The 17,473-nt window shown below is 33.4% G+C and overlaps 1 protein-coding gene across 1 annotated transcript in view; it reads right to left on the bottom strand.

Moving 5' to 3' along the window:
* The window catches only part of LOC135129166 (uncharacterized), a 301,564-nt gene that overhangs the window by 65,602 nt on the left and 218,489 nt on the right, over positions 1–17,473 (bottom strand). The window contains exon 2 of the mRNA XM_064056277.1: positions 10,595–10,800. Within this exon, the coding sequence (XP_063912347.1) occupies positions 10,595–10,800 (206 nt within the window). The remainder of the gene's footprint in view (positions 1–10,594; positions 10,801–17,473) is intronic.

Raw genomic sequence — 17,473 nt, 5'->3', positions numbered from 1 at the left:
CTGTCATGATTGACTATAATGGGACGAGTTATTATGTAACGACAATTATGTAAAACAAGTTATAAATGGGTCTCGGGTTAACAAACGAATGATAACAGGATGCAGTTCGCTGAACACGATTACCCTTTTGCCCTACATTTTTTTATCCCTTAATTACACTTGTTGATTGAAGTCAGCGATTTTATTTCATAGCACTTTTACATCTAAACAACCTACAAAATTATAAATGAATTTTATCGATTCAATGCCGTCTCTAGATGGAGGTTGTAGGCAAAAAAAAACAGTGTCTTTTAAAGGCAGTTCTGTCTAAACGTAACATTTTTACGCCCCAACAACTAAAAAGATAATAACCCAATTTTAAAATTTTATATTCAAAGCACCATCCTGATTTGCACAATTTTCGTCTATAAAATTTATATTTAGCCCCACATACTCCCACACAGGCTATATACATTTACGTTACACGTATTTTAAAAATATCATTAAAATGAAGCTGAAATTTTTATAAGTCGTTACTCGCCAACTCATTAAACACTTACATCGCATGAAGCCTGGTTATACTGTAGAAAAGTTCTGTAATTTACATAAATTTCTCCAAACACCATGTTTACGGAATTGCATAATACAATGGAGAACAAAAATAAAAAGTTGAGTTGAAAGTATTAAGGGTCAGTGCGTTGTTGGGGTTTACCGATTTTATTCAAGTTAATTAAGCAACATACTCCAGTTTTAAATCCTGTCTCACTCTGCGTGAGCCTTTTTAATATACAACAAACGCAATGAATATAAGAGATATAAAAATTTAAGTATTATATACATCTGGATATAATATTATTAGTTACAATACAATTTGAACACTTTCTAAATATTTTTATTATATTTGTAGAATTTCATGCTGTGTCTAATTAAAATTTCCGTACTAAAACACTCCAAAGAAATAAATAAGTGCACGAATTTAAATTATAACAATTAAACAGACCGTCTGAAATAACTAGACTCCGTTTTGATGGACGTTAATTAGGTTCTATTTTACAATTGTTCCTCGTGCAAGTAATTGCTGAGACAACCATTACGCTGTACTGTGATATTCAATCGATTTTAAACTATAATGGTTCCTGGCAATTATTTTTTTCCATTCAAACACGGATGTTTAATAATCTGGGCGTTCAATTCAGCATAACTACATGCAGCAAAATCGTCAATGACAACAATTATTGACAAACGGGTCCTACTGAATAAACAGCATTGTTTTATTTGTCGAATATTCACGGGATCACGGATTTCACTAAAATAAGTAAAAAATGCATGGATCAAAATTAAATACATAGGGATTTATTACGAAGATCATGGGTAAAAATTCCAGGCGGATTCATAAATCACAAGTACAGAAGTATGCTATTTCATAAAATTTAAACGGCATTTACCATGTAAAATTTCGAGGTTCCGTCAGGCCATAAAAAACGCAGTCAAATTTACTCTTAATTGCAACTTGGCTGGATTCTCCACATTCGCTGGACTCCACCAGTCGATTCAATAATAATCATTCCCGACGGTGGTCTCTATTAAATCTATACGTTCCTCTCGATGGATCGAGAACGCCGCTTCGAGGTTTTTCTGGGTTGCTCATCGCGACTTCCGTTTCCAGATTTTTCGTCAGCGAACCGCCGGCCGATGAGTTATCCATCACCGTACATACGTACTAGAACCCATAGGCGTCGTACCGGGGCGGCGTAAGGGCTTCTTTCGTAACACAATGTATATGTTTCTTGTAAGTAGGGTGATTATTACTTTGTTTTCGTTGGTTTTTCTTTTTTTTTTGAATATTGAAGTTTTTATATTGTGTATTCTAATGAATTTCTTGTTTTAGTTCATTTTGCGATCATAAAATTTAATAGAAAAAAGTTTTAAGACAAAATCAACGCAGTTAAATCGAAATTATAACGTTTCTTAACTAATTGAGGCTGATTCAGAATTTTGGCCAATTGTTTTTGGTTTTTGCACGTTTTCGCTAGGATCTATTAGGCAATTTTTTTTTGAGGGGGATAAACAGATCTGTTTTGATTAAAATTTACTGTGTTTACGATAACTTCAAAACATGGGCAAAATTTCAAAATATTCGAATTTGAAAATTCAAAATGAAATTGCATATCTTAATATATATAAATCTCGTGTCACAATGTTGGTCCTCAATGGACTCCTAAACCACTTAACCGATTATAATAAAATTCGCACACCATGTGCAGTTCGATCCAACTTGAGGGATAGGATAGTTTAAATCTCAAATTATAGTCGCAATTTTAATTTATTGCTAATTATTTGTCTGCTATTATTTGACAGTCACAATTATCTGTTAACTCCAAATGATTCTAACAGATGTCGATACCTTTCGACTGGGTTTCTAATATTTAAACGATTAAATTATTATTGTCAGTCAAATGCCACCGAAAAAATCTAACCTCAACAACGCGAGCAGCAAAGGGTCACGACGCAAACGTGTTGAAAGAGCTCAGCAATTACCAGAACAAATCGAAACAAGAAATGCAGCTGAAAGAATCAGGACTGCAGAAAGTCGTGCACAAGAATCTCAAGAACAGCGTGACGAACGTCGGCAACAGAATATTACGAGAACAAGAGCGGCACGAGAACGAAACATAGCTACAGTACGAGTACTAGATCGACAAAGGCAACGGATCAGCCGCTCATTAACACGTGCATCATTCGTTCGGCTTGCCTTTGAATATGCACCAGATATTAAACTACTCAGCGCATTCAAAAATTGCTACCGGTGGAATGGATAAAGTATGTCAATATTGTCAGGCATTGAAATTTATCAAGTGTAAGAACATTTTAATTAATTGTGTTCAACGTACTTCCCCTTCAAATCTCAATCCAGTGAATTTGTATACCAACATCAACAGTTTCGTCTTTGTTCGTAAATAATTTCATTGTACTAAAGGGTTATAGTAGTAGAAAGTCAAATAAGGAGATCACCATATTTTTTTACAAATACCATCTGTGTGAAAAAGCATAGTGGACTCCGTGACTGATGTTCTCTTATTGTTCCTCTTAGATTGTTTACTATAATGTAATATAACAAAAACTTTAGCCACAGCAACGCGTGGCCGGGTCAGCTAGTGTTCTTATATGATTTTGATTTTCTTTTCCCAAAAATTTTGATGGCTTGAGTAAAAACTCAACACCTGTGTATAAACTACACGTCTAGGAGTATGTTATTTTATACAAATTAAAACCTATTTACTATATACAATTTAGAGATGACGTCATCTACACGATATTTCTAAAATACCTATAATTTTTGCCAATAATAATCAGACATCTGACTAATAAATATTCACCCAGACGATAAACGGAAACTGAAGCCTATTTTATCATTTTCTAGGATCAGGAAACGACAAGAAAATATTAAAGTAGCCTCTATGGATGGAATTTTTTACAATACTGAACTTACTTACTTTACTGCTCCGGAAGTAAAACTTTCTTAGAAACTCAGTCAAACTTACTGTTAAAAAAAAAAATAACTTATGAAAAAAAGTATATCAAACGAAATTCTCAAGGCAATTAATTACCTTGTTTCAGAAATTTACAACAAGTTTGAAATCTCATCATAAAAAACGGTCTTAATAAACAAAGGTAAATTCGAAGTGGTAGAAGCTGTAAGAAGATTCCCCAAAGGGTTCAGGTTTTCCTAAGATCTCCGTTCAATTTTTAGGGTAAAGTAATTGTCAGAAATCAAATCGCATCAATAACCCATTACCCGTTTATTGGAACTATTCATCAGGACCTTTGGAAACTTAACCAAAAAAGGCGCTCCGGATCCTAATTTTTATTCATGTCGTGAATTTCGCGCAGAAAATCTTATAATCGCTTCAATATAAAAATCCAATTTGACCTTGCGACGATTTCCATTCAAAGATAAAATTTTCGAATACGGCGTGGAACGTCGTGAACTGTGACTGCGCGAGGGCAATGCATCGATAACAACATAATATCACCGACATGAAGGAACATGAAGTGGAATTGCCGAGTGCAGTAATATCAGCATTAGCTAGAACAGCGGTAATATCAATAGAACTTGCCCATTACAGCCGGTTGTAATGTGCTTACAACGCGAAGAGCGTTATGAATATGATGCATTGTTATCCAAGCCCACCAAGCAAGGCTAAGATATTAAGGCAGTATTTCTCTCTAACAACCTCGTGTTATCATAATGCTGCTCGGAGGAGCGAAGAATATCCTATTTAAAAGATTTGCGATTTAATTTTTTGCGTAAACACCACCAGGAAATTTCTTAGTTGGTGTCGGTTTTCAATTTCCTATCCTATCCAAGAGACATCTCATTATGCTTACGCTTTGTTTAATGTAATTTTTCATCCGGGCTGCACTATTGGCTGGATATTCTAATTATATGGAAATGAATCATTTCAAGAATTCGTTATCTACGGCGGCGAGGTGTTTTCTTGCGTGTCGTTGTACTAAATTTTGATTTATGTCTTCGTCTGCCTGCAACTTCCGCACAAAATATGATAATGCAACGCTAAATAACAAAAAATCGTCCATAAATATGAGAAATTACGGTTCTTAATATACGCAGATGAAACACAAGTTTCGCTTCATGGCATAGGTACGTTTTTATTTTCTGTTTTCTTCCTGCTCGCTTTCATAAATAAAATGAGTTCAAATTTTTCCTCAAGACAGGCAATTAAGGTCGAGACAGATTCCGGTCTTATTATAATCTTATTAGTAGAACTAAATCTGGCACTTCGACAAATTGGTCTGTCTTTATGATAATTACATTAACAGGACGGTAACGAGATTAGATAACTGGAATAGATTACGTGCCTATAAATAACTCCAGAAATAAGTTACAATCAATATCGGGAATGAATGTAGGTTACCACACATTTTTTTTTCAGTTTTGACATACTTCTGATTAATTAAATTAAATTAACTCCCTATTTACCTTTAGAATTAAACCCTTAAAATAAAAGTCTGTTAGGTTGTTGGGAAACGAGTCTAATTAATTAACAAACATCTATTTCTATCGAAACGTCTGGCCATACACTACCCTTGTATTTGTTTTCTCCTGTTTGTTTTGTTATTAACATTTGATGCTAATTTGTTGTCCTGAGCGTCACGTTTTTCGGTAATTAACATAATTATTCTAATATATACATCGCATGTTTAAATTACTTTCCATACATTTTTAATTTCTTCAGGAACTTTTGACTCATCAAATTTTGATTGGCACGACAAAAATGAAAAACTATAGGTCTTCGCAACATTTCATCTTCTCTAAATAAAATAATTTTTCATTAAATATCGTCCCACCATATAGATAAATCTACAAATTGGCTTGTCGTTTGTCGTCTGTCGTCTGTCTGTCTGTCTGTCGTCTGTCTGTCTGCTTGTTTGTCTGTTTGTCGTCTGTCTGTCTGCCCGTTTGTCTGTCTGTCGTCTATTTGTGTCGATTTATATTAAATAGATAACAGATTATGGTCAAATTTTACATGCATGCTAGGAATGTCGTGTGGATAATAAAACGCCAACGAAAATTTACAATATTCGCCTACCTTATTTCAATTTTATATAATAAGATATTCCAGCTCTTGTTGTTTACGAATTCGTGTTGAGTTTTTACCGTAGATATCCAAATTTTTGGAAAAAAAATCAAAATTGCATAATCACATTTTGCAATTTACTAATTTTGAAACTTCGAAATCGATAGCTCTGAATTCTTGCAAACGTTTTAACATTATCATAAGCATGGTAAATCGTTGATCAAAATGTATCCGTTTACCGTTACCAAAATGTTAATAACGTCATCTCAAAATTTTTATCGAACAAATCCTACCCAAAATATGTAAAATACTAGGGGCGACTGGTACCAGGGGCACAAAGGTACGTCTCCCCCCAAAATTACAACGTCTACAAATACACTGGACATGGCAAAATAGTAATTTTCAATATTTAAAAAATTATGCAGAAATTTGTGTCATACTTAATCAAAACTAATTTTTCAAAATTAATTTCTAAATATCTCGCTCCACTTGTATAAAGTATATCAAAACTTACATCCACTTACATCTAAAGACCAAATCATGGCTGATTTAGACGTTTTGTTTACACCGTTGCCATGGAAACCGTGCGTCTAGTCACGGTATTGCGATGGAATCGGGTCCTGTTCCGACAGTGCCCACCAGCAGTAACTCATTTATGGGTTTCGTCCTCTATGTCACGACGGTAAAAATTTTAAGTGTTCATGACAAAAGGAAATGCTGTCATAGGTATTTTAATAGACTTAACAAGCATAGTAAATTTTTGTGGAAGTGCGGTTGTGAAAAAAATAATAAATTGTTTTGTTTTGTGTGTCTCCTCAGTAAATATTGTACTGCATCTATTCAAATTGATACATCTATCCTTGTTAAAATGTTGACGTAGTCATCACAAAATTTTGTTAATGACAAATTCACTTGAAAAATACCCACAGCACGCTTCCTTACTTGCACTTTACCAGTCCACGTATCTCTTTATTTTAACTTGCAAGGATTATCATAAATTAGATAGAATTCGCAGAATGATATTTTATAATTTTTCAAAGAATCTGTATTTGTTAGCCTGTTCGTCAGAGGCGTTGGAATTTCTCTCTAAATAATGATATTAACCAAATTTTTATTAGTAGTACTGCACGTGTCCGAACTGACATACGTGTCTTTGTTAAATCGTTGATTGTAACATTTTCCAATGAGAAAAGTGGAAAATTCACTAGAAGCAGGCAAGGCCTTACGTTTCTTTAATGTAGTTAAAGTTTTGGAGCAATTGTTTGACCGTTCACCCAATTTCCCTGCACTCCGCGCCAGAACAAATATAAAGAAACACCGCACTATTGTATACAGGAAATATAATGCAGAATTATGAGAAAACATAACACGTGACAATAAAATAAATACTGGTAAAATTGAAAAATTAGAGAAAAAAGGAGAAGAAAAATGGGTATATAAGTTACAATGTCAGGCCTGCAACACAGCATACATAAGAGAAACAGGTCGAACAATAAAACAACGTGTTTGATACATTTGGACAAAAAAAAGTTTTGAACTATTTGCCTCAGAACAGACAAACATCAGATGAGAAGAATTTGGTTCCAATGATACATTGCGCACCACACAGAGATTTTAATAGGATAGAGTGGTGTTTCACGAAAGACATGTGGATTTTCAGCATTCCAACATCTCATATTACCTATAAAACAAAATTTCACAATTGTGATCCAAATTGACACAACAGAAAAGAATGTTAAATCCAGCAAGTTATCATCAATGAGTTGTTTAAGAAACCATCTGCAGTAGGCCAGTGATAGGCATGAAGTTCGTACGGGAAAAACTGGAACTTTTTTTTCACAATTTTATGGCAGATACCCACGGAAAGTCCAACTTCTTGCAACAGATGCCTCAACGAAGTTGATGGATTATTTTCCATGGGTTCTTCAACATCTTCCATGTCTTCATTGGTACACAATGTTGGTCGTCCAACCCCTTTTTTGTGGTGGACACTACCTGTTTCACGAAATACGCGCACAGTGTTTCTAACAACGTTTGTTGGAATTCTTGTAAAACAGCACTTTCAATGGCAACTCCATTTCTGAGGTAGGACTCAATCATTATGTTCCACAGAGAACACCATTTGCACTTTTATTTTCAAAAAATTTGTAAGTTTGACGTTTCAAACACCAACGCGGCTGAATGCTGAATGTATCAAAGACAGTCAGAATCTGTTAATTTAACGCACGGTATATACAAATAAAAAGCTATTCTTTATCTGCAAATATATAAAGTTCTTAAGAAGACACCACAAGAGACGGATTTATAAAGGGTGTGCAAACTTGTTTTACTTATTTATTTCGTAACGTACGATCAGCCACTCCTGGTCTTCAGCTAATTTTCCGTAGTTTCTTGTGCCGGAAAATCAATTATTGTTGGTCGCTACGGGTACCAATAGAAGTCATCATTTCAATTCTTAATAAATGATACACCACAATGTTGTTTACAACCAAGGAAAAAATAAAGAAAAATTTGAGGCGAGATATACCCCCCAAAGGTTACAATTAAGGCGATTATGTTTTGATTATTAACACAAATGTAACCCCTAGGATCAACAAAAAATTATTACTTTAATACCGTGGACCTCATGTTGTTTTCAGACAATCCAAGTACCGTTTGAAGCAACGTTTGAGGCGGATAGGATCAAACCCTCACCGGTGACTTTGAATTTGGACTTTAGTATTGATTAAGTTGATCCGCTAATCTCGTTTTTGAGTTGAAATTCATTAGACAGAAGTTACTTTTTCATTTATATACCTATTTACTCTTACATAGTCTTGGGTCAACCCTTATGTTGACCTAATTTATAGTTTTGCTTCTGTTTATGCATGTGCAGGGCCATTCACTTTCATCTTCTAATTCTGTTCTTTTTTCTTTTTTTTTTTTTTGATATTCTTTTTGAAATATAAGCGTTTATAATTAAGTATTAAATAGTTATTAAATTTTCCGATGTATCTTTGTTTGGATTAGTCGTAAGTATAGTAGGTTTGATGGTTTGTTACGTATTAATCGGGGTCGATTATTATTGGTCATAGTGACCGAGCTGTAAGCGCAGGTTTAAAAAAACCCACGCAGATCTGTCAGCCGATAAATCATAAATATATATGTAGGTATTATCAAATCGTTAGCTGAACTTTATTTGTCCCTGCCCCAAGAATCTTTTAAACTAATGTTTATGAATAGATGTCATATCATAGGGTCGGAAAATATCGGAAAACAGGAAGTACTTCCCATGCTAATTAAATACATAAATACAAAATGATAACAAAAAGTGTTATATAATTTTTTAATGACAATGGACCATGCATTAAACATTTATTTATTGTAAATTTTATAATTGCATACATTTGGCTTTAAATGTTAAATATTTAAGTAACATACATGTTACCACCGTCGCTACTTCATTGCATTGTCAGTTTCACATTAAGAATTTACAATTACAATTAAAAACTTGAGCACAAATTAATTAAAGCGAAAATCAATAAAATCAAACCTAGTCATTGTTATCCATGTTGTTATAAACTTTGATACCAGCAACTGCAAAACCTTGAGTCGTAAGTACTGCAGCAAAGATTATTATTTGCGACGGAACTGCAGATACCTGAGTATGATAAACGCTGCAGGTGTAACATGAAACTAACAATGAAACCTGATACTGAGAACATTACCGTGTGTGATTTATTTTCGCCACGGAAAAAGTGTAAAACAAGATACGTGTATATTCAAAAACATGATCATTAAAATTTCCAATTCAACCCTCTCCACTTATTCTAAACAAACACACAGGTTAAACGCATTCACAAAAACGACACCAAAAACATATTTTCACCTAGAGCGTAGTTCACGTCTGGCAAGCAAATAAAAATGCTTTTTTCAGATTAAGGACACGTTTTTGACAAATCAATTCTCTGTATAAAAAATCGGCCGTGCTTTATACAAACTTTACGGGCTTAGAGGGGTATGCGTATTGACAGTGGCCAGCACGCTACAGCATGAAATAAGACAATTACTGATTCAGCGCGATTTTATTCGCCTGAAATCCTCCTTGAAATGCTTTGTGCAGGGCCGGAGTCGGATTTCTGCCTAAAAAATTTTGATACGAGGGGGATTGATTGCTGACTTCCACCACATGTCTTTGATTGTATTTTACAAGCAACACTGTGCCCTCTAGTGCGGGCTAGTAGCTAAAACAAAAAAAAGGATTTGATTGCCAATATTGATATATGATATCTGGTCTTTGACTTATGTAATGCCAATGCATATAAATTTGTAAATTTCGGATAGGTGGCGTCTTGCAACTGAATTTATTTATTTTCCATTCCTGTAAATTGCGTTCAGCTTTGAACGACACAACCATAACCGATGGCTACATGGATATCAATATATAGGATGAGACGGAAATTCACCATTTCGTACAGAGAAAAATACTTTTATGGCCACCTTGTTGTACTACTTTGAATCTTGATTTTCTTTGATTCTTTGCACCAGCAACACAGTTATTTCTACGGTGTGAACACTGTTTTTGAATGCAAAAAAATGCAGATCGATTCTCCGTACAGAGTCAAACGCCATTATTTGTCGACTGACCAGAGTTACACGACGATATACGTTTACAATTAGGATGCAACAGCCGTTACTGAACATTCATTTGTGATTCTGACATTTTCACGGTTCAAACAATATTCATACAATGCGACCTACTAGACCATATTTACACACATATTTGAAACTTCTTTGACTGCCCCTGGGAAATTTCAAAAATTGGGACATTAATATTTTTAAAAAAATATTAAACATCCGTGCATACTGATTCAGAAAAAATATCTATTTTGAGCTGTATGGTCATACTAACAACGTTATCTCGGAATCTAGTCCGGCTCTGCTTTTAAATAAAAAGAAAAATGAGAACACAATAAGTCCACGTCGTAAATTGCAGGGTATTGATCCAGAAGTAATACAATGTGTAAAGATCTTACATCGACCGTGACGCCCGGAAGAGGGAAGACTTGAGCAGGTGGCATGTCACGGGGTACGTAACGATAGAACTCATTGCCGTCCTTATACCACTTGACGGAATACAGGGTCTCATCGTCCAGGTCGAAGTGGCACTCAAGGCGGGCATTCTGGTTCCTTACCACTGGGCTTGGTATACGAAGTTCCACCAAGTGCAAGGAGAGTGCACCTAAAAGAATAACACCTGATTAGTCAACTAGAATAGAGTTATAATCAAGTTGAACATAAATATTTCAATTTAATCTTGTATTCTTTTTATTTCCTGGAGGTAAGCTAGGATGCATTAGACTGTTTTCATGTTTTCATGACGTTTCATGATATCTAGAATATAAAAAGTAGGTCTCCGATTTTGTTCGGTCTGCCTGTCGTCTGTCTGTGTGTCTATTTTTATTAAACAGATATTACCCGAAACTATTTGACCGACTGTTGCCAAATTTTATATGTAGATGGTAAAACACAACCAAAATTTGTTGAATCGCGCTCGTTCTCGTACTCTTGTACTTGTGGTTTATGAATTCGCCTGAGTTTTTATCCTCGGCATCCACATTTTTGCAAAAACATCGCAAGAAATTCTAACCGAAAATATGTAAAAATCTTAACTGTCCTTTAATACTCCCCCGCTATTTTAATTTTAAAAAATAGGGGTTCTTTGATTGTGTTCCTAGCACATTACAAAAAAATTGGATACTTTTTTTATTTGTGCGTATCGAAATGTAAATGTATGTTCCTTCTGTGTAGATAACCTAATTTTTGGTATTTTGTTGAATGCATGTAATATTAATAAATAATAAGTACAAAAATCATTAACACGCAATTATTAATCCACCCTATTATTTAATGTAATGATACAAATCTCGTGTGAATTACTCTGTGAAAAATCTGAAATTAAATCTAAATTGTTAATTAGGTGCTTTGTAAATTTAAATCATATTTCATTTAAATGTCAAAGCAAAAGATCTTAAGCCATTGCTTTATGTTGTAAATTCCACTATAATTTCTTTTTTGCAGTAAGAGTAAAACAACAAACACAAAATAGCAGCGAATTAATTGCGTAATGAATATCTGAGAATTCGCGAAGTTTATTTTTCATTTCCACAGTAGAGAATACATTTATAAATGTATTGTAATTAGTCGTTAACTATTTATTCAATATGATTTAATGGAAAATCAAAATTCCCTTTGATTATTATTATTAAATTACCAAGATTAAATTTGACTCACTTGATGAAGTCACATTAAACCATCATTATCGATTTTATATTTAGCCAATCCATCGGAAATGACTATGACATAATGGAGTAAAGAGAGATTTGTTTCAAAATTAATGGTTTTGATACTTCTAAGCGACAATCATACAAGATGTAAAAATTCATTAATAATTTTACCTGTGCAAATGTCATATGGATCTCGAACTTGTTCGTCAAATTTTTAATATATTTTTTTAATAATAATAATAATCAAATTTATCTCACTTTTTGATTTATTTAGATAAATCATAGTGTATTCATTTCAAAGATAATTAAAACAAATGCTTTTAGCTAAATAAAATTTTAAGCGAAATTGACGATATGCTTTAAATACTGTCCAGTTGGGTCAGTTCAGAATAATAAATTCAAACATCAAAACCGTCATAAAATGTTCATGTGTCGATTTTGTTAATTATAAAGTGGCTTTGACGTAACGTTGAAAAACAACGATGGTTAATTCAAAATGTGAAATTGCTGAATAATGATAAAACTGACAGGAATATATACATCGAGACCTAATAGATAGTGAAATGTCAGAACTGATGATTATTATTATTTTACGACCAGTTTATAAGGGAAGTAAGCCAAAACTTGATGACAAAGAAAAAAATTTAATAAACTTGAAACCGAAGGATTTCATCAATATTTTTACTTTACATAGTTTATGAAGACCTTTTTTGAAGCTGAGCCATGTAAAACAGAATTTGACATAATGTGGTTTATGTGTCAACCCGACTGCACAAAATATTAATAGAAAGAGATAAATATCTGTTGTGAATAGCAATAGTTTGAAATGATCAACCAAGCGTTCTATGAAGTAGTTGACCAACGATAGAAGTTATCAAAGCTGTAGCGTAATATTGGTAACTTCCATTAACTCCCACACGATTGCTGGAGATTCATTAACTACGTTTGAGTCGAATTTATATTGAGTGAAAACACTTCAGTAGCAGAGCTCGAACTCAAAATATTGTATTGTATCTACGCGAATAATATATGAGTAGGTGAATGTGGTAAATTAGATTTTCGCATTTCAGTTATGTACTTTCAGACGTATTATGATTTTCCTTTGCGTCGCTTTTTTTATAAAAACGTACGGTTTGCACTTCCCAATGTAGGTACATTTTTTTAAGAAACGAGTGTAATAAGCTGGAACACGACGATTTTTGAAGTCAAAAGCTTTGCGAACAAACCGGGGCATTTTTACATTAATGAAAAAGCAAAGGTTGGAGAACACACTCTCATATGCATAATTTACTAAGCGGCAGCATTTGATGTCGCTCTATAGTATTAAACAGTTTTAAGCCAATTCTTTTGACATCAAATGCACCTGGACAAAATCAAAACGTGCTGTCGAGTTATTTATTAAAACCTTCGTTAAAGTGTAAATACGATGTCCTGGGCGTACTTTTTCAATCACACTGTGTAAATTTTTAAATGTAGCTGGTGTACCGGTTCGTCAAGACGGTAATAATTTACACAAAAAATCTAGTTCGTGTACGCTCGTTGTTAACTCAAATTTAAACAAGATAGACAAGAACACTTGAATAAATGAAGCCTTGTTTCAACAAGTTGAAACGTACTCTGTTAAATGAACTTTCAGAAAAATCGCGTATACATCACAGAAAGAAGGAAGTCTTTGAACGACAACTAGTTTAAGTGGAAGCTCTGAGCTTTTGTGGCAGATATCGCCAAGAAAGTAAATGAAACCAAATCAAATCTCCTTTGTGAAAACGTCATGTCTCTTGCTTTACATTTATTTTGACTTTATTTATTCTTTATCTTTATTCACACTCCAATGCGCAATTCCCGCCCCAGTGCGATCTATTTCTTAAAAAAAAACTCGAGACTTTTTTATTACTAATGCTGTTAAATTTATTTGAACACTACCATTCCCGGTTTCATGGCAAATGCCTTGAATAACATAAAACAAATACCCGTGTGATGGTTATTAGTGCAAACATTTATTTAGGGAACGGGGGTTACGAGACAGATCAAGCATTGAGTAGGATATATTCATGCTGAAAATAGAGTTACGTAAAGAAGGGACCAGTTGCCTTTAATCTTCTTGTTGGAAATCTTCTACACGGTCCCTATCGTTCCGAGCTTCAATTCGAAGGCGATTTGCATCCTATAGAATTTACAAACTGGGACAAAATCCCGCCCAAAAATCATGTTTAATTAATAGCGTGCACGAAACCATCGTATAACACATTATCATACATCTATACTCTAGATAAAGTAAAATAAACATTTACAAAAAATAAATCAAATGCACTAAACAATAAATTCCCGAGTACTTATGGTAAGCTTCAAAGCAAAATTTAAGTGAATTTTAAAGTTAGTTATTGAAAAAAAAATGCCCATTGTAGAAACATGAAAATCGTAGGACTGACTTCATGACATTTATGTAAATAAGTTGCAGAATAATATCACAGTTCAACAACATCTCTACATAATACTGAATAGCAAGTTCAAGCTGTTATTACAAAAACAATAGCTGCTTGTTAACGGAGTCCGTCTTCAGATTCTTTGTAACAATAAACATTCTCAATATAATCTTCTGGTAGCGATCAATCGCTTCGATTGTATATTTCCCGAAGCACTTTTCTTGTTTATATTCTTAATTTTTTCCGGTTGAAATAAGCCTCATTATCATTACTTTTCCCGGTTCCGTTTCGTACCGATTTTTCGTATTTCATAATCTCAACACACAAAATGCTTTAACGCAAACAAGCATGCAGCAACGTGGAAGAGAACAATTCGTTTGAGCTCTAATTACACAAACACACCAAGAAGCCTCTTAGTATTTAGGTGACCACACCTTCGAAACTCTTTACTTTGGATCATTACAACAACCTGTAACATCTTAAGTAGCAGAAAGCACACTGCATTCCATTCAGAGCTTTGACACCACTTTAACCCAACTATTTTCAATAATTTCGTATTGTTGTTGAATTATTTTTTCTTTTTCTATTCCCGTATCTCAAACCTTGTTTAGCGTATATAAATGTTTAAACGTTTAATCACAGTGTTATAATCCGTGTCTTTGGACCCATTAAACAAAAGTCGAAGGTGCGTTCGGGCTCATTAGTCACGTCTTCAGTGTGTTCGGCTGTTTTCGTATTCATTAACGCTCCGCCCCGCTCGTGATTAAATAGACTCGGGACTAAGATGCGTTTATAAAACTGATTACATAATGTATGTACTTACTGAATAAGTAGGTATGATTGATGGCTTTCTACTCTTCTGTCTATAGGGGTGTTGTGCATTAAAAGTACTTTCTAAACGCTTAAAAACATACCGCTAGGGTATTTTCCGAGAATTACAGTGTATAAAAAACTATCTCTACATTCCTTTTAAGATATTTACCGACCTCCCTATCCCACTTCTCTTTATTTATTCTATTTATAGATGTTTAAGCTTCTGCTAATGGTGCGCTGTAACTTCACATAGCCACCAGCACTAAAATATTTTTCTCTGCGCTGGTGGTACACGAAAACTAATTAAAAATTTTTCTTAAACTTGAGGATTATAGAAAACCATGTCGCTTCGGTGGGCTTAAAAGATCAAGGACGTTAATTAAAAGCAAAGTAAGACTATTATATACCGAGTGTTCTTTTTTTTAATTTCTGATCTAGTCACCCAAGAATTTGTTGACAAAATAAACTTGAAAAGTGTCCTGTTTTTTTTAATGTCTTTCAGAATATCAGTCAGGACAAAATAAATGTTAAAATAATCCAAGAAATAACTACGTGGATTTTTGTCGCATTATTAGTAAACACCCTATATGAACAGGTGTCCCAATTTGTCTATTCCACTGTAATATCATTTCCGAAGAAACAAAATACAATGTAACACTAATACTGTATCCGTTTTAAACTTATTTGTATTAGTTAATCGTAATAATAACTGAGATATTCAAATGAAACAAATAAATTGAGATACCCGGTGTAAATAGGTGACCACTATTAATGATTTAGATATGTGAGTTATAATTGTTTTAATTGATATTTTGCTAATTTATTATTTATAGTAAATTAATTCTTGTTTTGAATTTGTACTATCTATTTATTTATGTCAATAAATAATTAATTTACTGGCATTTATACTGTAATTATTCAATTTTTAAACACATTCATTATGTAGCGAGCTGGTTGTTTGTACTGTGCAAAAAAAAAAGTGCTCAAAAAACATTACCCATTGAAAATACATGGAATGAAGAACAGTAATACATTTTTTTTAAATTGTACATGCAGTGTTGTGCGTACCAAAGCAACAATAAAAAACAGGATCATCGAGCCATGGATTTTTCAAAGTTTGTCTTTGATCCTTACATCTTCAATTCAGTCTGTCAAACTCATGGTAATCTGATAACATAACAGTTATATCTAAGACAAATCTTAAAAAATTGTTCTATATTTTTGTTTTTGTCCAAGATCCTCAACTTTTTTTTAATGATACTCTATAGATCTTTTTCAGATTTTTGTAGAGCTTGTTTTCTGAATTCATTAATGTATTATACTTTAATTACGCATACCCTGTCACTTCGCATTCGAGCGCATTATGTTTCGAAAACACACTTGTGTATATTTCGTCTGAAGGGACCAAGACAGGAAACGAATTAACAATTGCTCCAAAATATGAATGCGTTTATAAAGAAAGGTTGAGTCTAGGGGTGTAATTCTGTAAAAACTTGTTAAATTTAAAGGGTGTTAAATTGCAAATCTATTTCCACAGCAACGAGTTAAATTCGTAAATCTGTTTAGCTGTTTATTTTTAACAACCAGTATGTTATTCTATAAAATTTAAACCCTACCTACTATGAAAAATTTTGGGGGGATATCATCACGTTGTTGGTGGGGATGATTAGAAAAATTTTGGTTAGTGTTTTGCCATCGACATGATATTCCTAATATATAAATAAATTATATAAAAAATTTGGCAAGAATCGGTCCAGCAGTTTCGGAGATTACGTCTCCAATTAAAACGGAAACAAACATCAGACAAATAGACAAACAGACAGACAGACAGACGGAAACGAGCGATTACATTTTTCGTACTCTGGGGACCATGTAACATCGAGAAAATGTGGAAGTAGCAATTCGTCAGATGGACTCGATTACTATACTTTCTTAGCTTATGCTCGGGAAGTAAAAATGCATGGTGGTCTTTGATCGTATTTTTATTGTTCTCTCGATACAAGACGATAATCCGTTAGAGCTACAAATTTGCAGAAAAACAAGCATAATATGTATTTGATGCAGTTTTTGAAATTTAATGTCTTTCCAACAAAAATAGATACTAGTTCTAAAATAGTATTAGTAAATTTGAAAAAAAAAAAAACTGAAATTGTGCTCAACTCAAAAATGCTTTTTTTTATTTTTACTAAATAAATTTTGTAGAACAAAAAATTCAAGTACTGTTGATTCAAAAATTAAAAAACCATCACCTGTTGAATCAAGTTGGTACCAAATAAAAGTCGTCTAGGGCTTGTTTTTACACTGGTAAGTTAATAGAAAAAAAAAACACTTTCAAATTTGAAATCTCATGAAAAAATGTTAAAAAGAAAATAAATAAAAACAACGTGTTTTG

Source organism: Zophobas morio, unplaced genomic scaffold (genome assembly GCF_036711695.1).
Source record: "Zophobas morio isolate AGI-343-1 ecotype UQ-CSIRO unplaced genomic scaffold, CSIRO_AGI_Zmor_V1 ptg000002l, whole genome shotgun sequence".
NCBI lineage: Eukaryota > Metazoa > Arthropoda > Insecta > Coleoptera > Tenebrionidae > Zophobas > Zophobas morio.
This window is presented reverse-complemented; position numbering and strand designations above follow the sequence as displayed.